The sequence below is a fragment of the Prunus persica genome, chromosome G6, assembly GCF_000346465.2.
Source record: "Prunus persica cultivar Lovell chromosome G6, Prunus_persica_NCBIv2, whole genome shotgun sequence".
Taxonomy (NCBI): Eukaryota; Viridiplantae; Streptophyta; class Magnoliopsida; order Rosales; family Rosaceae; genus Prunus; species Prunus persica.
The window spans coordinates 13,487,902-13,509,093 of record NC_034014.1 but is presented as its reverse complement, the minus strand read 5'-3'; the positions used below and the strand labels follow the sequence as shown (position 1 = coordinate 13,509,093).

Here is a 21,192-nt window from a genome sequence, read left to right as displayed (position 1 = left end):
GCCCATAACATGTCATTACTTCTGGAAGGTTAAAAGATAGGATAATATGATTCCTACACACTAAACAAAAGGATATCGGGTTTGACATGGGCCCCACATTTCAAAGCTGCGTCTGCAAATCGGATCGGTGGATTTCTGGGTATTAAAAAAATGCGAAATAATAGTACTCTACCATTAGAAGTGCACCAATTTGGCCACGAGAACAAACACCAACTTGAACACCAACACAAGCAAAATAGCATTCAAGTTAAAAAGGGGGAGATTATCACAAGACAACAGATTTACTGTGAGCAAGCGAGTCAAATTAATTCACTATAACTAGAACTTTGGTTTGTACTACATCAATGCAAATAAGGTCTTCGACATATTACCAAGAGCACAACGATACAGTTACAAGTGCCGATGCCATTTACTGTCATAAAATTTACATATATGCTTGCTTATATGGGGGATTGAGTTTGTAACCAATCCCATTAAAATGCGACGATATACTTTTTGGACGTACATATCTAATTCAAAGCAGAGTCAAGATTCCGTCTTCGTTCTTCATCACGAGCAGTTTGTGTCATAAGTTGCAAGCCCCAACAACTCTGGACCTTCGAGTCGATGGTTATTCTCAAAGCTACAATATTGGAACCGAAAAAGCAAAAAAAACAAATAAAGATTATTTCATATAACCACAGGAAAATAAAACTAGCAGCTGGAAATAAACCTATACGAGAAGACTATTAAGATCTTAGCTGCGTCTGCAGCGAAAACCCCTAGCCCAACCCCAGGCAACCTAAGTTTCCTTGGCATTGAAAACTGAACTTGCTCTTAACGGTACCAAAAGTTCATAAATCTCTATTCTCAACGAACAGTGAGAAATAACACAATCAATAGTTTTAAACTTCTACACCACACTACACGCAGACACAATTTCATTAAGTGTTGAAACATGGTGGGGGTTGTGGGAACTCTAGAACAGTGTTTAATGAACTTATTTATTTCTTAAGACAGTCCAGAAAATTTAGCAGTGTGCAGTTTTTGAGAGATCTATTTGTGTTTGACAAAAATCATTCAAATATGTTCACTAAGCATACCAAAATTACATAGCAGCAGTAATCCCATTCGTCAGACTTTATTCTCTATACAAACATCCTATAGCATAGAGGATGGAGTTTCACCCATTTCCAGATATGTAGTGCAAATCCAAGAAACTATACTTTCTGTTTATTTAATAATCATTCCAATATTTTACTCCAATATACTGATAATGATGAGAAGCACAAAGTGCATACCCCAACTCATTTGTCCATATACTCATGGTAATTTGCTTCTTATGTCATGCGAAATTCACATTATCTATCTGAATATAAATGCTCAAGACCAAGTAAAAATATGCATCCCATATGCATTCTCACATATAGAGTATACAAGATCAGTAAAACATGTGCAAAAGGCTAAGTATTGTATATGTGGCGACTTAAAGTCTAAATAAAGTCACAAGTAAAATAAACAACTGTTGAGCCCAAACACAGGAAGCATCATGCATGAGGACCTCAATGCAAACATGAACAGCAATGCAACCACCCATGCCCACTTTATTCTTTTTCTTAAAATTAAGTGTCAAAAAGGAAGGGATGAGCTCAAATACAGATACTTAAAATATAAAAGACGAGAGAACATGTAGTAGCCTTGGTTGTAGCCAGAGAAGAAATGTTCTCGTTGGATTAACAAAGGAATACAAGATAAGGAAGCAAAATGATAAATGATAGAAGTGACCTACTTGTTTAAAGGGATGTGCTCAAATGGTCCACTGGTAGGAATTGTTCCACATAAATCATTGTTGGATACATCCCTGGAAAAGTGGCAATTTTAAATGATTAACAGGTGTTTATAACAGAAAAGATACAACAAGGAAACTGCCACACTTGCAGAAAAAAGAAGGTATTGAAGAAATAGATTGAGACAAGAAGCACTCACACAACTTTGAGGCTTGAAATACCAACAAGATCCCGCGGGATTGGTCCAGTTAACTTGTTATCATTGAGACGTCTACCAATCCAAGCAACAATGAAAGGAAGGCATATATTACTTAGCTAAAAAACCTCATTGTTTCAATCTCAGTATACATATATAGACATATATATCTATGCATAAAGAAAGAGAGAGATAGAGACACAGAGACACAAAGAGGACCAGTAGATCATATATTGATACAAGGCCAGTGATTAGTCCCCTAATCTAAGCCACATTCAAGAAATTGCAAAATGCGACAATTCAAAGGCTACCACATTCATTTTCCGGTGTTGCACCTGTGATCTAGGATCCCAAATAAGTTATCCATCAATATTCAAGCAAAAGTGGAGTTGTCAGAAAGCCAAACTCCCAATTTCTCGTCCAAGAAAATAGACTAAATTAAGCCAAAACAGCCCAATAACACAGGTAAAGTTCAGTGCTTAATTTAATCAACTCACAAAAACACAAGTGATTTCAATTTCCCCAATGAAGAAGGAATGGTCCCTGATATGTTGTTGTTATATAAGTCCAAGCTAACGAGGCTCTTCAAGTTACCAAGGTCAGCTGGAATAGTTCCTTGAATGTTATTTTTGTAAAGCTCCCTACATAATAAAGAGGTATAAGGGTTAGCCAGACAGTACTTTAATCCAAGAACCAAAAATAAATGTAAGCTTTAAGAACAACCCCAGCATATTATTGTCAGAGAAAATGAGAAGGGCTAAGAAACATACAGATATTGAAGATGCTCGAGCTTTCCTAGTTCAGGTACCAAATGTCCAGAGAGGTTTGAATTACCCAGGTCCCTGCCCAATATATCAAAATCATATAATAAACTTGCAACATATTAACAATAACTTGGGAAAAAAACATTACAAACTGAAGACTAAAAATTGCCCTCCTATAGAAAGTACAAATTAAGATCACCAATGCCGCACCCAGAGTTAGGGTAGGAAGTAGGAACCACAATATTGAATATTCTGACATCACTGTCAATACGGGTTATTCATGAAAAGACACAAACAGATTGCAGATAGGCATAAATACCACTGCAGCTAGCAAGCCGAATGCAATAAATTCACACAAGACAAGACTAAGGAAAAAAGGAAAAAAAAAAATTATGGAAAGCAAAGAAAGAATTATGGGAATGACTGTACAACAACAAAGAATGTTCTCAACTGAGGCTCTACTATATGCTAAAAACTCAGCTTCAGTATTCATATCGACCCACATATTGAAACAGGTGAGTCAAAAGCAAAGCTAGCAAAAAATTTCCACTCAAACATTGAGTGATATAGAGATAATTGTCTTTCACCATACATGATATGATGTCCCAACAGCTTAAGTAGCACTAACATTTCAGCACAAAGGCAATGCAATCTGGAGCTGTAGAGCATAATACTGATACATTTTGGGCAATAATATGCATGATCCTACAACTTCTCCCATTTTAAACATCATGATTGTGGTATTGAAATGTTGATGAAACAGTATTCTAGTTCCTACACAAACATATAATAGAGTTGCTTTGAGTTAAGCAGAAAAGCACACCGTCTTTAATCGCAAAATAATACACCCATGAAAAAGAAATAAAGCTTTTCTTTGAATTTTTTTATATAAAAAAACTCTGTCCAAATAGTAATCACTGAATTAACCTATCAACAAAGGGAAGGAGTAGTCAGTGAACTGACCAACCAAACTTTATTCTGGTTTTTTTTTTCTTTTTCTTGATAAACTGTTTCAAATATGATGATTACCCATGAGTCTCCAAGGAAAGCCCAAAATTACTGTTTTACAAACAAAAAAAAAAAAATTTGCACAAAATATATACAGCAAACCAATTTGATCAAACAGTCACAGCGGCCCAATCTAAAAGCAAATAGCGATCACCTTCATATCCATCAGCAAAAAAATAACTATAAATTTGAACAAAGGTACCTAAATGAAGGCACATATGTATGTAAGAGGAGCAAGAGGGAGAGAGAGAATGGTACACTCGGGTAACGCGATTGTCCTGGTTGCAGGTGATGTGAAACCAAGTGCAGGGGTTGACAAGGGTGGGATCCCAGCTCTGAAGCACGTTATCGGGATCCGATAAGCTCCGCCTGAGCGTGTACAGAGCGTCTCCTTCAGAGTTTCCATAGACCAAGGGAACGAAGCTCACGGTTAGGGTTAGGGTCAACAAACAGCAGGCCGCCGCCATGGCCATGGTTGACGCTGATACAGCTAGCTCTAAGAAGAAGATTCTCGAGAAGATTCAAAATCTCTTCAGCTTTTCTACAAAATTTGTACTTGCAATAGGGCTTTTGCCTTTAATCTTTAATTACTTTTTTCTGTTTTGCGTTTTGCGGGTTTTGGTTGTTTGTGAGAGAGACAGAGACAGAGACAGCAGAGTCAAAAGGGTCAAGAGAAGGAAAATGAGAAGGATCGGCTTTGGGACTCACAGAGTAAAACATGGTCTTTTCTTAAATCATTTTCTTTCTTACCTTTTATTTTTATTTTTTGTATTGGACTGGATTGGATGATATGATTTCTTCATTCCTTCTTCTTTTATGACTCTCAGTGGTGGTAGATGAACAAATGGAGTTGTTCCACTAACCAACTACCACTGAAATGAAATTCTCACTACTTTGTCAAAAAGAATATAATAAGAATTTGGTTTTCTCTTCTCATTCTTATTTATGGGGAATTAGGTGACTATCTAGAGCCGATAAGATTTTAAAAGATTTTAAAAATTCGGATGTATTTAATTTGGATTTTATGAACTTTTAAAGAGCGTATAAAAGTTTGGGCGTATTCAATTCAAACTTGTATGAACTCTTAAAGACCCTGTTTGGTTCATGGAAAAAGAGGCTTGGGAATGGGAATTCAATTGATTTCCCATGTTTGGTAAGTCCAGGCGTGGGAAATCGTTGCCTGACATATGGGAAAGTATGAGGGAAAGTGAAGCCCTCCTCTTAACTTGGGTGTTGTTTTCCCTCATCATGAGAAAGTTTGGGAAAATGAACTAACATTCAATGCACAATTTTCATGACTATTTTGTTCCTATGAACAATTTATAATTACAACGTATCATTAAATACATTCTTTTTTTTATTTGATTTAATATGGGTATAATTGGAAAATTATACAAACTTTGTTTTCCATTCCTACTCAAAACAAACATGGGAAAGAAAACAAAGTGAAATCTTCCGGTTACTTTCCCGACATTACCAAACGTGAGAAATGAATCTTGCATTCCCATTCCTTGGGAAATAACATGGAAAATAATTTCCCCTCAAATCCATTCCGTGAACCAAACGAGGCCAAAAAGTATATAAAAATTTGGGCGTATTCAACTACCGTGTGTTTGGAAAAATGAAAAAAAAAAAAAACTCAAGATTTCATGATTCCAAAAGGGAAATCCGTGCGTTTGGCAAAATCAATCATGATTTTGCAAATCAGATGCGGGAAATATGGAGGGATTTCCCAATCCAAAATCCCGAGTTCAAATCCTATCATAATGGGTGGAATTTTGCAAATCTCAAGTGCAGGGGGTGTATTTCATTTAATGCACGTCAACCAATGACCGGGCTAGAATTCTTAACATGGAGGGGCCAAAATTTCAAAATCACTTCCACATAAGTTTTTCATCTTCAACTGTGAGGGCCAACACTAATATAATTACAGTAATTGTATATACTATATCATGTATTTTATAATATATTACAAGTGGGCTAGGCCCAGGGCAGGCCTTGCTGTGGCTCCACCCCTGGTGCCAAATCTCTTCACTAAATATAGGAGGCCATACCCATATCTGTGTTTGATATTCAATTTAATCATCTTTTTTATCTTATGGAATCTCATCTTTGGTTTCCAGATTATTGCTCTCTCTTCCTTTCAATCTAAGCCTATGTGTCTTGCCCTTCAAATTTGTTATTTATAGCAATTTATGACTTCAGATTATGGATTCATTATGTTTATTTGTTCATCACTCTCTATGTTCTAATTGTGTCCAGTTACCTAGGGCATATGAATGCGTGTGTGTTAAAATAAAGTTTTATAAACTTGTCTAATCATATAACAACACTATAAAAGTTAAAGATTTAGCAAGAAGAGCAGTTCCTCTTCGAATAAAACAAGTTTTTGAGTACGCTTTTGGGCTTTAGAATGATCCGGGGGTGTCTCTAGTGGTTTTTGAATATGCATTTGTGTAGATTGAGTTGTTATGGGTGTGGTGAGTGATTCTTGAATGATCCAGGTTGTGTTGAGTGGGATATGAATATGCTTTTGTTTGTGAGGGAATAAAACTGCTTTATAAATGCCCTCATCATGTTTGAAAGCTTAGTGAAATTTGCAATTTTTTTGGTTTTATAAAAGGCTAGCAGACTGTTGCTTGATGTGTATACAAATAGTTTGTTGTAGTAATGTTTATGGTCAACTACATGAAATTTGTAACGTCTGTGTGGGAACATGGAATTTTAGTAACTAATTAGAAGGTGACACGTGTAAAACGGAATATTTTTTAAGTGAAATAATTATGCTAATTAAATTCTGTTTAATTAGCCAATTATCCTGATTTAAGATAGAATATCTCCCTAAATAAGGATTCGATTTCTACTAAATCTCCTTAATATTATCATGTCATCTCATTTAAGAAAAAGAATAATTCCCATCAACATGGAATTATTCTTCACAAACCCTACCCAAGATTAATCACCCTTTATAAGATAGAATTATTCTTCTTCTGATGCTCGTGTTTTGCAAGATGCTTTAGCCAGGATAATCTGTTTCAAGTTCCAAGTGGTAATTTATTATCTTTTAATTAATGTAATTATATTGCATATAATATAAGTATTATCTTTAATACTACAATAGCCAAAACTTTTCTTTAAAACCTTTTCTATTATAGATAAGTATTATCTTGTGGATGCATGATAAGTTAATGGGCCAGGTTTTTTAGCACTTTACAAAGGAACTGGATATCACTTAAATGAATGGACTGGAAACAATTGTCCTGAAAATTACAAAGAGTTATTTAACTTGTGTAATTCAATTACAGAGAATGTAATTGAAAAGTCATTAGGGTTGTTAAAAAATAAATAGAGTATATTGCGTACCCTTTCATTTTTCAACATCAAAACACAAATTAGGATTGTAAATGCATGCTTTGTGTTGCATAACTTTATTTGACTCAAGCAACATAATCACCCTTTGTTACAAGATCAAGATTTGTGGTATTTAGCTTTTGTGGATCATGAGATATGAAATCATTCTATATTAAGGGTAATGCAAATAGGATTACAAGTGTTCAAGTTATTGATCAATGGACTACTTTTCGTGACACGTTAGCTATGAATATTTCGGCAACCAATGAACGAGTGACACGTGGAAAAGGGAAATTCCCTAGGTCAAATAATCAATTTAATTAGGGAGATAATATTTGATTTAAGATGAGAATATCTCCCTAAATTAAGATGCAGCAACCATTTTGGAGTTGGTTACCAAGATAACGGTTTTATTGAGAAATTTGACGAAATGGGGCAACATGAGACCCAAAATAATAGCACAGGGACATATTGACCCAATTGTAAAGTTATGGAGTAAATTGAGATTTTCGATAAAGCACATGGGGCATATCAATAAATAAGCCTAACTAATAATTTCCTTAACATAGATTGGCCGGGATATTTGATTAATATTAAAGCCCAAGCCATAATTTGGCCCAATATGACTTTAAACTTGGTTGTGTAAAAATAGGGCCAAATAGGTGGTTCAACAGTCTTGACCACTTCAACAGTCGAAGCGGCTCTAGGAATAGAGTGCTAAAACAAACTCACTTGAATCACAATTGGAGTTGTCATAATTAGATTAATTCACACTAGACATCAAAGCATATTATCTGCGTGGAATCGGGTCTGGTTGTATTGAATGCTTGCTCTTCCTCTTCATCAGAAACCTACATCATTCTCAATCGTCTCTGAGTTTCTTTAATCAATTTCTTCTTCTTTTTTGATTATGGAACGACAATTGACTTTACCTCAGCAATAGCAGAACCTGAATTAGATCAAGTATTAGTACATGTAAAAATTTGCTTAAAAGTTGTGAAGACCCATATTTTAAATGGATAAAAGAAGATATTTATCATTTGGATAAACTTGGAAGATATTATCTTTTTAAGATATTTATTTTTTGTATGAACTTGGATGATCTTATCTTGTTAGAATATTTAGTTTTTGGATAAACTTGGATGATCTTGTTAAGATATTTATCTTTTGGATAAATTTAGATGTTCTTATCTTTTTAATATTGAAGTTTATCATATCCCTATAACCACTATAAATAGGAGCATAACCTTATAGTTTCAAAATATGAGAAATTAGAAAGAAATTTAGAGAGAAGAAGAATTGTTAAGAAAAAGAGTGGGATACTGAGTTTGTGGATAAGGTGGAAAATTGGAAAAACACCTTACATTTCTTATTTGTGCAAATAATCTCGTGGGAGAATATTCGCTTCTAGATTATTCAATCTTCGATCTTCCTTTTCTCTCTTCCTTGATTCCTATAAAAAAGACTGGAGTAAATAGACCACACCCGGGGAGTGTTGGTCAAAGGCCCTCCGATACCTAAGTTAGTTCGAATGTTTGTAGGAAAACAATAGCTAAGCAAAGGGTACAGAGTTGTATGTATGGTGTGAACCGGGCGGCCGGAACAGTGTGTGGTGGCCGGAGCTAGGTGGAGAAAATATGAAGAGTGGAGAGTGGAGAGAGAGAGAGAGAGAGAGAGAGAGAGCTTCAGGTATTTTTCTCGGGTATTAGGAGTAGGTTTAGATGTACCTTGAATAATGAATGAGGTCGTCTATTTATAGGAGCCTCGGGGCTAAGGTTTCGTAGAGAATATGATGAGTTTATTCTCTACCCAAATTCGTTGGGATTGAGTCGAACTTGATAATATCTGAATTAAATGATATTATCTCTTTTTATGAAGATAATATCTGAATTAATGATATTATCTTGTCTTTATTAGGACAATATATGAATTAATGATATTATCTTATTAAATAAAGATAATATAATATTAATTAAGAAATTTATCCCTATTAATTAATTAGCCAGATAAACTGGTTTAATTAATTAATTTAAGAGATAATCTTCTTTTCTACGTGGCGTGCTATGATTGGAGACGAAAATATTTGCTCCCACATTTCTAACAAAAGCTTTGGTGTCAAGGTAGGGATTTCTTGAGGAGCCTTTTACACAAATTAATTTAATTAAATTTCGTGAGCATTATATTATGCGTGATATTATAATTATTTGGAGTTCTTGGGTTGAGAAAATAGTGGTGGAAAAGAGGGTAATGGGAATGATCTTTTTTGTAGTTGAGTCTAATTCTTAGTAGGAACCAGGTCTCAGGGATCCCATAGTGCACATATTTTTTTATTGGGTGATTCGGGACTGGTGACAAGGAGTTAGACAAAATGACTAATAAAGGAGGAAATTTGTGGGATGATTAAGATGGGTGTTAGTTCATATAAATGGGCATTCGGGACCAAGTGGTATAAGCATGATATAGGACGTGCATGTCTGCTTGTCCAGTTATATGAATTAACGAGAGTAGACGAAGAGCATTCATGCATTAATATTATTATTGTGATATTTGGCAGTGTGATTGCATGTCACTTAATTTAGTTATATCAATTTCGTGTGGTTAGGTCTCATGTCCCTATTGGGTGGTTGTTCATCCCACACCCTGTTTAATTTTTCAGATGAATTAGTGGGCAAGACAATAACTAAACCAAATGAGACTGAATTAAATGAGGGTGATAGAGCTTTATTAATTAATTGTAAAGTTGTAAGATTTTGGAGCTATTGTTATAAAATAAGTTTATTTTAAACCCTGTTTTGGCTTCTTTTTATTTTATTTTACTTTCTTACGCAATGGGCACGGGGTTTCCACCGACCCCTGAGTTCGGGGCGTGACAAAAGTGGATGGAGAATAGGGCACGAAGACTCACTTTTGGTCATTTTCTTGGAAGCAACTAGCAGAGTTTGGTCTTTCTGAATTTGATCTGGTGGAGGAAGAGTCATTTGGAGTGAAGCTTCAACTTCTACACTTGTGCCAGTTGGTGGTCTCTTCCTCATCATCATAAAATTATTTCTCAATTACAGCATTGTCATCAGATTCATACTCAGATGTCTCCTGCAAAGGAATTGCAAAGTGCAGAATAAGTTCGAAATTGATTCGTTAAGCTTATCTCTTTTTGAGAACTTAGCCTGCGCATCCCTTGAAAAGATGGTGCCTTCTTTTGGAGTAGAAACAATATCTCTGAATTTATAAAAAGGGATTTGATCTTCTGGTGGCAAAGATTCAGAGATGTCTCTTCCTAGCCGCCTGCTTTTATTAATTCTTTATCAACCCAGTTGAAATTGTTAACTTTCCTAAATCAGAGAAAGAGATTCATGTGGGTCTGTTTCTTTTTGGGCTCCCTCCTCTATTTTAATTATGCCCAAGCCCTTTTGATTTTTCTGGAGCCATGGGCTAATTGCTTTTCTTTTTCGAGGCCCAAGTTTATTTGCAGAGTCCAGACTGCTTGGGCCCTGTGGTTTTGTCTTTGTTGTTTTTGGGCTTTTTGGGCTGGGTGTGCCAAATTAGACCCAAACACCTTTCTCTTTTCCAAAAGCTTGGTATTTATAGGGGCTTCGGTGCATCTCAATTTGGTTATCATCATTTAGCCTTCAAATCAGTCATAATTGCTCACTTGACCAGGAACTTTTCAGAGTGTGAGCGTATATAGAAGACAGAATAGAAGAGGAAGAAGAGAATTTTTTTGAATGATAGACAGAAGAAGAGGAGTAGGAGAGAGGATGGAGAAGTATAGATGATGAAAAAGTAGAGGATGAAAAAGAAGCCAGCTGCTGCAAAATAAGAAAAGAATGAGATGCAAAGAGAAGTTTTATAAAAAAATTTTAAAAAAATCCACATGCTCTGTTTCTAAATATTTAAAATTAAAAAAATTTAATTCTAGTCCAATCAAAGAGACACCAAATCTAGTACAAGTGTTATTCAGTTTAGGCCAAACTAATTTAAGATAATCTCAAAATTTAATTCAGTTCATGACAATTTACCGTACCAAACGACTCGAAGATGTAGTAATGAGGATCTATTTATGTAAATGTTTGGCAAACTAAAACGGAAGAAGAGCCATAACTAAATGTCTATTTTAGAAAAGAATATTCAAGAGCCAACAACAGTAAATCGTCACAGTAGTAGTCTCTCATTCCCCTACGCAGAGACACAGATTTGACTTATAAAAAATAAGACACAGATTTGAATTTCGAGCTGGTTAAATGTGTGGAGACCCTCACCTCACCCAAGTGGTCCCCGCACGACGATTGTTGAAAGACCATACTGCCCACGTTCCTTTGACGCAAAAACTCTCTCGTTTGTCAACGAAAGGGACACAACTATTATTCAAGAATTTAACTAGGGGTAAAACCGTCAAATAACTGGGGAAGAGCAACAAATCCAACCTTTCACAAAATCTTTGCAATGACCATATTGCCCACGGCCCTTTCACGCGAACCAAAACGCAAGAACGACAGCATTCTCTCTAGTTTGGCAACGAAAGGGACCCAACTGTCATTTAGGACTTCGGGCAAGGGCAAAACCGTCAAAACATACGGGAACAGCCTACGGTGCGAACGAGGAATGACATAACAACTCAGAGCGCACTTTCAGCGTGCGCTTTGGAAGGATAAAAGAGTAGCGAGAGTTGCAAGCAGTTAATGCTTCTGAGTGAAATGAATCTGGACCGTGCGATCAGAGAGGGTCCCACAAGGTTTGACGAGGCCAGGTGCGTGTAACCGCAGGGACTGTAGTGATTGGTACCGCAGACACAGGAGATGGTAGAACTTTGGACTCAACGAAGATATAATAGGCAGGAGTTCGTATGTGTATGTTAAAATAGGAGAGAGAGTAACTGAGAGTTAATGAGAGTGAGAGACAGTTGACAAAGTGAAAAACCTCAAAGCTCTTCAGTTTCAGTCCCAAAATCTCAGTTTTAGGGTTTCTTCTCGTGGGTTCTCTGTTTTCTCGGGTAAAAGCATTTTGCTTCAGAGTTGGGTTTTTTTGTGCTTTTCAAAGCCAAAATTTGTTCTTGGTGTTTGTGGGCTTTTGATTCTTGATGGTGTTTCTTTCTTCAATGCAGTTCAGTTTTGGTTATGCTTCATGGTGATTTTGGGTGTTTCGTGTCTCTCAGTTCCATCTCTGCAAATTTCTCATTTTGCAGTTCAAGTTTTTTTTTTCTTCTTGTTTTTGAAAAAAGGTTTTGACCTTTAGGTTTTTTTTATGTTTACAGTATGTTAAAGTCTCTAGCTTTTCTCTTTTCTCCTCTTGTTTGTTCTGTGTGGCTGTTGTTTTGAGCAATGCACTTCTGTTTTCGACTGATTTTGGGTCATTTCTCGGTTTTTAAGACCGATCCTTGTGTATTAATACTGTTTCACTTGCAGGGTTGAAGAATTTTCTCGGTTGGGTTTCTCAAAAGCGGGTTTCTTGTGCGCTTAGGTAATGTTAATAGTAAAGTTTTCATTTTTTCATTTGCATGCCCCTTTTTTGGGTCTTACGGCGCTTCAAAATGACTCTTTTTAACCACTCTGCATTTGGGTTTCGTTTTGGGGGATTTTTCTCGCTTGCGTAGGTTTTTTACATGTGTATGTTTTAATTGCCTTGAGTTGTTGCTCTGATGAATGCATGTCTGGTTTTTTGATGTACTGATATTTTATTTAAATTTTGGACTCTTTAAGTCTTAAGATTTTTCCAGCTTCCACGGTCGAGTTGCGTTTCCTTAACCTACACCTTATGTATCTAATTTTTGTTGGCTTTCTCCTTAAAACTCACATGTAGGTGTTTTTGGCTTTTTGTTTGTTTCCCATTTTTGTAACTTTGATTTTGATGTAAAATTTTATTGTCAGTTACGGTTTCTGTGGTCCACAGTAGCATGTATTTATATTTTGACTCTATGAGACCGTTATTGATGTCGTGTTCCTATTTCTATCATCTGCCTCATTAAAATTCTTGTCAAAGCCTCTTTACAAGTCTGTATACTTCTCTGCATGTGTTTTTCAGCTGTAAAAACCTTCAGTGTTGTGTAATTTTGCTCATTCCGAGTTAGATTTCTGGTCACTATGCTCTGTTGCCACTATGGTATCTTTATGTTGTGAGAGGGTCTGCACCGTTAAAATTCTCGTCAAAGCCTCTTCACGAGTCTGTGTACTTGTCTGCATGTGCATGTGTTTTTCAGCTGTCAAAACCTTCATTGTGTGTATAATTTTTCTCATTCTGAGTTAGATTTCTGGTCACTGTGCTCTGTTGTGAAAGGGTCTTATGTACCATCCGTTCACATCAATTTGGGTTTAAATACTCCATCTAGGCTTGAGGTGATGCTTGTGTTGTATTAGGGTGTTAGCGAGTGTAAAATAGTCAGTTTTGTCTCAAATTTTTCTCGTTAGGCATATTTATTACTGTCATACAGTCTGCAGTTCTGGAAACAAAAAAGGGTGCTTAGAAGCTCTGACTTCCCACATGGCATTCTAGATAGTGCTTCTCTTGATTATTTTGCCTTGTTTTATTTGAACACTACATGATGTTGAGATTCTGTTATCGTTCAATTTTGGTCCAACCTACTGAATATGGTATTTGGAGTGCTATGTGATTTTGTATGAACGTCCTTAGACATTTATTTGCTATAAATTGCTCAGTTAAGTGCTTTGTTCTATGCGGTTCTTTTGGACTTTTTGTATGTTTGAATTGTTATCTTTTGCTTAAGTTTTTTGTGTTGGATCAGCATGATTAAGAACTTCTTTGCCTAAATTGTGTAGAGATAGTTTCTGGGTTCTGATGCTATGTTAAAGTTTCTTCCTAAGGCCTTTTGTTTCCCAGATTTTCAGTATTTAGTGAACTTGTGGTGAGATATAAATGTGTTATGGGTGTTAGTATTCAGTGTCATACTGTGCAATTGTTCTTTCTCTAATTTTTCAAGCAGTTACATCGTTGTTTCACTGCCTTGTTGGGTTTTACTTCCTGATCGGTTTTCTAGTTATTGTTTGCCACCTTATAGGAAGTTTAATATATCCCTGTGTGGTCAAAGTGTGTTATTAGCACCGCTGGTGCCGCATTTGGAAGTTCCATTCCTGCTTCAACATTATCCTTTGGCATTAGGAATCAAGTTTCTTAAGTGTGTACTCTTTATTTTTCATGAAAATGCTTAATTTTGTTGCGTCTCAATTGCATACTTATTTTGTACTTTAGGATATGGATTCGTTTGAGCCGGATGGAAATGGAGCAAATGGGGTGAATGGGGCAAATGGGGTGAATGGGGCAGATGGGGTGAATGAGGCAGATGGGGTGAACGGGGCAGAGCATGCATTGCCACCCCCACCCCCTGTTATTCCACCAGATGTTGTTCCATTGCGTCCTGAAGCAGATAACATTCCTGAACCTGTTAAGAAGAAAAATGTGCGGGTTCCAATTGCTAGGCGTGGCCTTGGAACCAAGGGGACAAAGATACCTCTGGTCACTAATCACTTCAAAGTGAATGTTACTAATATTGATGGTTATTTCTTCCACTACAGTGTAAGTCCCATAAACTTTCTGTATTTTCCAATCTTTTTCTTAATGTTCTGAAATCATCAGTTTAACACTTGTTCTCATTTTTGTATACATAGGTTTCTGTTTCTTATGAAGATGGCCGTCCTCTTGATGGCAAGGGTGCTGGAAGAAGAATAATCGATCGGGTGCATGAGACTTATCACTCTGAGTTAGGTGGAAAGGACTTTGCTTATGATGGGGAGAAGAGCCTCTTTACTGTTGGTTCCCTTCCACGAAACAAACTTGAATTTGCCGTTGTGCTCGAGGATATGCCATCGAACAGGTATGTAAGGAAGAATTGTAAAGGATTTCTTCCCTCGGTATTGGTCGTTTCTCCTTTCAACCTTCTTGCCCTAAATTCAGTTGGACTTTTTTGTGTTTAGAAATAATGGAAATGCTAGCCCTGATGGTCATGGGAGTCCAAATGAGAGTGACCGGAAGAGATTAAGGCGCCCAAATCGGTCTAAAACATTCAATGTGGAGATTAGCTATGCTGCAAAAATTCCCATGAAAGCAATTGGAGATGCTCTGCGTGGTCAAGAATCAGAGAATTCCCAAGAAGCTCTGAGAGTACTGGACATCATATTAAGACAGCATGCATCTAAGCAGTGAGTGAATTTTTCCTTGTTTTCTCCCATCTGTCTCCTTCCTGCACTTAGTTTTGTGTTTATATTATTCATCGGCTGGATGGGATCATATCTAATGAAATCTTGGATTATAACAGAGGGTGCCTCCTGGTTCGCCAATCTTTCTTCCATAATGATCCAAAAAATTTCGCCGATGTTGGAGGTGGTGTTCTTGGCTGCAGAGGATTCCATTCAAGTTTTAGAACCACCCAGGGTGGCTTATCTTTGAATATTGGTAACCATATTACTTAATGTTCTGTTATATTTTTCAAAACTTACCATTTTTTTCACCTATTCCATTGCGTATGTGTTCAGATGTATCTACTACGATGATTATACAGCCTGGGCCAGTGGTGGATTTTTTAATTGCCAACCAAAATGTTAGAGATCCTTTTTCACTTGACTGGATGAAGGTAACAAACCCCTTGATTATTCATTCTGCAGCATTAATATTTCATTTACTCATTGATAATTTGTTTCTTTGACCAGGCTAAACGGACACTCAAGAATTTGAGGGTCAAAACTAGTCCATCCAATCTAGAATACAAGATAACTGGTTTGAGCGAGAAGCCATGCCGGGAGCAAACGTATATTATTCTTTTTGATGTTACCAAGTTTTTCTTTTTTATGTCTTTGTGCTTTATCTACCCTTTAAGTTGTACTGGCGCTGCTCTTTTTCTTTTGTTCATGTTCTTAACACTCTGCACTTGTTATCCTTGTATGATACAGTTTTACATTGAGAAACAAACATGCCAAGGATGGAGAGGATGGAGAAATTGAAGTGACTGTTTATGATTATTTTGTTAATCATCGCAATATACAGTTGCGTTATTCTGCTGATCTACCATGTATTAATGTTGGGAAGCCAAAGCGTCCTACTTATATCCCCCTGGAGGTAACATGATGAGTTTATTTTTCTTTCTAGTTGGTGCTATAGATATGATGTTTAATCTTATCCTTGACTTTTATGTTTTTATTGATTTTATTTTTCCGTACAGCTTTGTTCTTTGGTGTCCTTGCAACGCTATACGAAAGCTCTTTCCACACTTCAAAGAGCTTCACTGGTGGAGAAATCAAGGCAAAAGCCCCAAGAGAGAATGAGTGTCTTATCTAATGTAGGTGGCTTCCCTTAACCTTTTACTCATTTTATATGGATCCCTGACTCTCCAAGTTTGATGAGTACTATTGCAGGCTTTGAAAATCAACAATTATGATGCTGAACCGATGCTACGCTCATGTGGGGTTTCAATTAGTAGTGGCTTTACTCAAGTGGAAGGCCGTGTTCTACCAGCTCCGAGAGTACGTGCCATGTTTTCCTTTATGAGCCTATATGGTTGCTAATGTGAATTGGTTTAGTTCATCCTTTTGGCATAGCCTCCTCTGTTGTACTTCTACTAATTCATTTCTTTGGTTTCTTTAAAAGTTGAAAGTGGGCAATGGGGATGATTTCTTCCCACGAAATGGGCGGTGGAATTTCAACAACAAGGTGATTGTTCCCCACTTTATCCTTTCTTTTTTATTGGATCAGTAGTTTGATTCAATGGTCTAATATATATTGTTGAACTGCAGAAACTTGTGAAGCCAACTAAGATAGAAAAGTGGGCTGTTGTCAACTTCTCTGCACGCTGTGATTTAAAAGGCCTAGTCCGTGATCTGATCAAATGTGGAGAGATGAAGGGAATTGTAAGTTTTGCCATTACACATAATAGTATTCAAGTAACTCAGTACTTTATTTATTTAATAACTTGTATTTTGTTTTTTCTTTTCCATTCTTCCCCTTTTGGCAGAGCATAGAGCCTCCTTTTGATGTATTTGAAGAGAATCCACAGTCTAGACGTGCCCCACCTCTGGTTAGAGTTGAGAGAATGTTTGAGGATATACAGTCCAAACTTCCTGGACAGCCACAGTTCCTTCTTTGTTTGCTTCCGGAGAGAAAAAATAGCGCTCTATATGGTAGAGTTGTTTTACCTATATTATTATTGATGTGTTAAATATTATAATACCTCCTGTTAATGATTTCTATTGATTCACCCAGGTCCATGGAAGAGGAAGAATCTTGCTGAGTATGGAATTGTTACACAATGCATTGCTCCTACAAGGGTCAATGATCAATACCTTACAAATGTTCTGTTAAAGATCAATGCTAAGGTGAGTTATTGTAATGGCCATGTTCTTTCTCTTTCTAGCAGTTCATAATTAGGATGAGTGGATTTGTTCCTTCTTGTATTCTCATGCTTGTGACCTGCCCTCATAATTCCTTGCAGCTTGGTGGGTTAAATTCACTGTTGGCGGTTGAATATTCTCCTTCTATCCCTGTGGTTTCCAAGGCACCCACAATCATTCTTGGGATGGATGTGTCACATGGCTCTCCTGGGCAGTCTGATGTGCCATCAATTGCTGCGGTAAACTGCTGTTTAAGTTTTATCTTCTGGATTAAATGTCAATAAATTTGTACTTTCATTTTGTTATTATACTGAATTCGGTTGGACTCTGCACATGTTGATACTTTTGATGGGAAAAACAATGACATCTGTTATAATATTGTGTGTTCAATGGTGGAATTAAAGGTGGTCAGCTCCAGGCAATGGCCACTGATTTCTCGCTACAGGGCATCTGTTCGTACACAGTCCCCCAAGGTGGAGATGATAGACTCCCTATACAAGCGAATTTCTGAATCAGAAGATGACGGCATTATGAGGTAGGATAGAAGATTTATAGAAAGTCATTTTCTTTCCAATGTTCAGTTTGTTTTATTATTGTTTCACATTTTGGTTTCATATATACTTTACAAACCACACAAATGGTAAATTTCTCCCTAATTTCAGAGAGCTGCTTCTGGACTTCTATACAAGTTCAGGCAAGCAGAAACCAGACCAGATCATCATATTCAGGTATGTTTACATTACAGAACCTAAAATCAAATGAATTGTGGTTTTATTTTCTGAAATGCTGCTTAAAACTATGATCTTGAAAGAAATGGAACCGTTGAAGTATCTTGTTTGTAATTTATTTTTATAGCAATTTAGTTTCGTGGCTCAAGTATTATAGTGTGTGTTGCATGTACTCTAAAAAAGCGTGCACAGATTGGAAAGATTTAAAGAGAAACATGATAGTATGGGTGAATTTCTAATGTTTTGTTCATGCTCTTTCATACCAGTAGAAAAGGGTTATTTCAACATCAGTAATTTCATTCAATCTTTTGAATTTCCTGAGTTAAATTTTCAAAATGCTGATAAACGTTGTAGTATTTGTATATGAGTTAAATTGGTAATTTTTAAATATGAGTAATTTCATTCAGTCTTTTGAATTTTCCTATGCCGAATATTCAAAATGTTGTATTTGTTTTCTGACACAATGAGTTAGAGGTCACATTCTAATTATTTAATTTTTAGTATAGTAGTAAACACTAGAGTATTGAGGCTTCAATAGTAAGTGAACCAAAATGACAAGCCAAATACGTAAGGATTGGAATGATGGAATACATAGCTACTAGATTGGTCTGTGAACCAGGCACTTTTTAAGCTGCAGTCCTGGTATTCCAACTAAAATCTTTTCATGAATCCCTTTCTTAGGTAGTGCTTATCACTGGTTTTAGTTAAATGCTTTTGACTTTTATAAACTTTGTTCAACGTATGGTACTCTGTTATATACTTTAATTATCAATTGAAAATTGGGCACTCTTTGTAATACAACAGGTAGGTATTGATTAATTATATTTTATAATTTTTTATGGGTATCTGTTTCTTTGGAACAATTTTTATAAATAAGCTATACATTTGACATATTTTAGATCATGTTGATTAATCACATTCTGTGAGTTCTTCTGTTTGATTCATCTTAGAAGTTTTTTACTTGTGCTTATGATACCTTCATGTTGTTGACTAGTTATCTATTGGATTTAGGGATGGAGTCAGCGAGTCTCAATTCAACCAAGTTTTGAACATTGAACTGGATCAAATCATTGAGGTTTTGCGAACTGACCATTGTGCCCTTCAAATTTGTCCTCCACTTGGAAATGATGTCAATTTTTGTTTTCTGGTCAGGCATGCAAGTTTCTCGATGAGAACTGGAACCCAAAATTTGTGGTGATTATTGCTCAGAAGAACCACCATACCAAATTTTTTCAGCCTCCTTCCCCTGACAATGTTCCTCCTGGTAGGCAGGCACAAGCGTACAAATTAAATAATTTACATCGTTCAACATACCTATGCTATTTATTGTTTCTGCAGGAACCATTATAGACAACAAAGTTTGTCATCCAAGAAACAATGACTTTTATCTCTGTGCCCAAGCTGGAATGATTGTGAGTATCAATATATATATAATTATATATCTTGAACCATATAGATGCTGTAAAATAGCTAAATTTGAGTATTTAAGCCTGGGCCTTTCCATCTTGTTCTACAGCTATGATAAAAGCACTCAAAAAGTGAGTGTTTTAATTAAACTACGATTGTAGGAGTGTTAAATCTCAGATGTAATGGTTCAGTACTTATTTTTGCTACTTATCTGCTGTCTGGAATAGTATGACAAGTTATATTAACTTGGTTTGCTCTTAACCTGTTTTTTGAAGGGGACCACAAGGCCTACACATTATCATGTTCTTTTAGATGAAGTAGGTTTCTCAGCAGATGATCTGCAGGAGCTAGTGCATTCCCTTTCATATGTGTAAGTGAACGGGATATATTGCTTACTTTTAGCCTTAATTAATAATTAGGATTCTTCTGAATCATAATTGTCATGATTGCAGATACCAAAGAAGTACCACTGCCATTTCTGTAGGTAAGTTGCAGTTACTTTGTTCTGATCCTACTGCAATCCTCTCCTTGATATTTATGCTGTCATTATAATTGGCATCGTAACATGCCAAGCTGCAAATGAGATCCTTTGATCTTGTTGAATTTTAAGTAAATTTTAATACTTTGATTTAATATTTTTATTTTCAGTTGCTCCCGTTTGCTATGCTCACTTGGCCGCCACTCAGATGGGACAGTTCATGAAATTTGAAGATGCATCTGAGACATCCTCGAGCCATGGCGGTGTGACCTCTGCTGGAGCAGTTCCTGTCCCTCAACTGCCCAGGCTGAAGGAGAATGTGTCCAGTTCCATGTTTTTCTGCTGAGAACTCTGAGCCTTGAGCATATTAAGACTGCCTACTCAGAACACTTTGTATATAGTTTTTTGTGTAGCCTCCCACCATAGGAGGTTTGAACCGACGGTAGTAAGCTTGCATTAGTGTAGTAGTACCCTGTGTTTGTCAGGCTTTAAATGCTGGTTGACCTTAATATTGACTGTGTGTAGCCAAACTTATGGGATTATGACAATTTCTGTTGGCATTTGTGTATTTTGTGGCATTTGTATATTGTGGTTGGTCTTAAGGGTTTGGTTTGTTCTTTTGGCACCAGGATTGTGCTCCGCTGAAGTGTTTAGAGTATGCAATTTGAGGTGTATTGAGCCTAGTTGCATAGTTGCGGTGCGTTTAAATTTATGCTTTAAGCTCTGTGCTAGCCAATCAGGGCACGAGAAAATTAGTAGGTTATTAATGCGAAGTTTGAAATTAGCAGCTTCTTTGTTTGGCTTGGGGTAGCTTTGGGCACAGATTGGTTTGGAACGGTAGAAGACTCTTTCGTTAACCAAATCAAAGATTTCGGTAGACCATTTTTTCTTCCGTTAATTAAATCAAAGACTTTGGTAGATTTTGGAACGGTTATCCTAATATTTGGTTCGGATTGGTTCGGTATGTCAGTAGTATCGTAATAAAAACATACTAATAAAAATATAATTTATAATACTTTCACATAACATATGTGAAATCAAATAACTTAGTCACTATATCATTCAATATATACTCGAGATGTATTGGGAGCCACTTGTGATTGTTATTTGAACATTTGAGTGTTATTTTTACTGAATTTTCTACATTTATGTAAATGATTTTGACATTT

At 36.3% G+C, this 21,192-nt stretch overlaps 2 protein-coding genes across 2 annotated transcripts; one reads left to right on the top strand and one right to left on the bottom strand.

Moving 5' to 3' along the window:
• LOC18774133 (somatic embryogenesis receptor kinase 2) lies at positions 281 to 4,516 on the bottom strand. Its single transcript, XM_007205830.2, has 6 exons — positions 3,993 to 4,516; positions 2,733 to 2,804; positions 2,460 to 2,603; positions 1,966 to 2,037; positions 1,769 to 1,840; positions 281 to 622 (listed from the first exon to the last, which is right to left on the bottom strand). Exons 1-6 carry the CDS (start codon positions 4,205 to 4,207, stop codon positions 550 to 552), a joined length of 648 nt encoding a protein of 215 aa, XP_007205892.1. The 5' UTR covers positions 4,208 to 4,516; the 3' UTR covers positions 281 to 549.
• LOC18773776 (protein argonaute 4) lies at positions 11,727 to 20,645 on the top strand. The gene is made up of 24 exons (XM_007207162.2): positions 11,727 to 12,072; positions 12,485 to 12,539; positions 14,283 to 14,606; positions 14,699 to 14,904; positions 15,005 to 15,229; positions 15,346 to 15,482; positions 15,563 to 15,660; positions 15,737 to 15,834; positions 15,977 to 16,142; positions 16,246 to 16,362; positions 16,439 to 16,546; positions 16,671 to 16,733; positions 16,817 to 16,930; positions 17,035 to 17,200; positions 17,283 to 17,395; positions 17,512 to 17,649; positions 17,815 to 17,945; positions 18,073 to 18,138; positions 19,150 to 19,213; positions 19,291 to 19,402; positions 19,477 to 19,550; positions 19,821 to 19,915; positions 19,998 to 20,029; positions 20,194 to 20,645. Exons 3-24 carry the CDS (start codon positions 14,286 to 14,288, stop codon positions 20,367 to 20,369), a joined length of 2,820 nt encoding a protein of 939 aa, XP_007207224.1. The 5' UTR covers positions 11,727 to 12,072; positions 12,485 to 12,539; positions 14,283 to 14,285; the 3' UTR covers positions 20,370 to 20,645.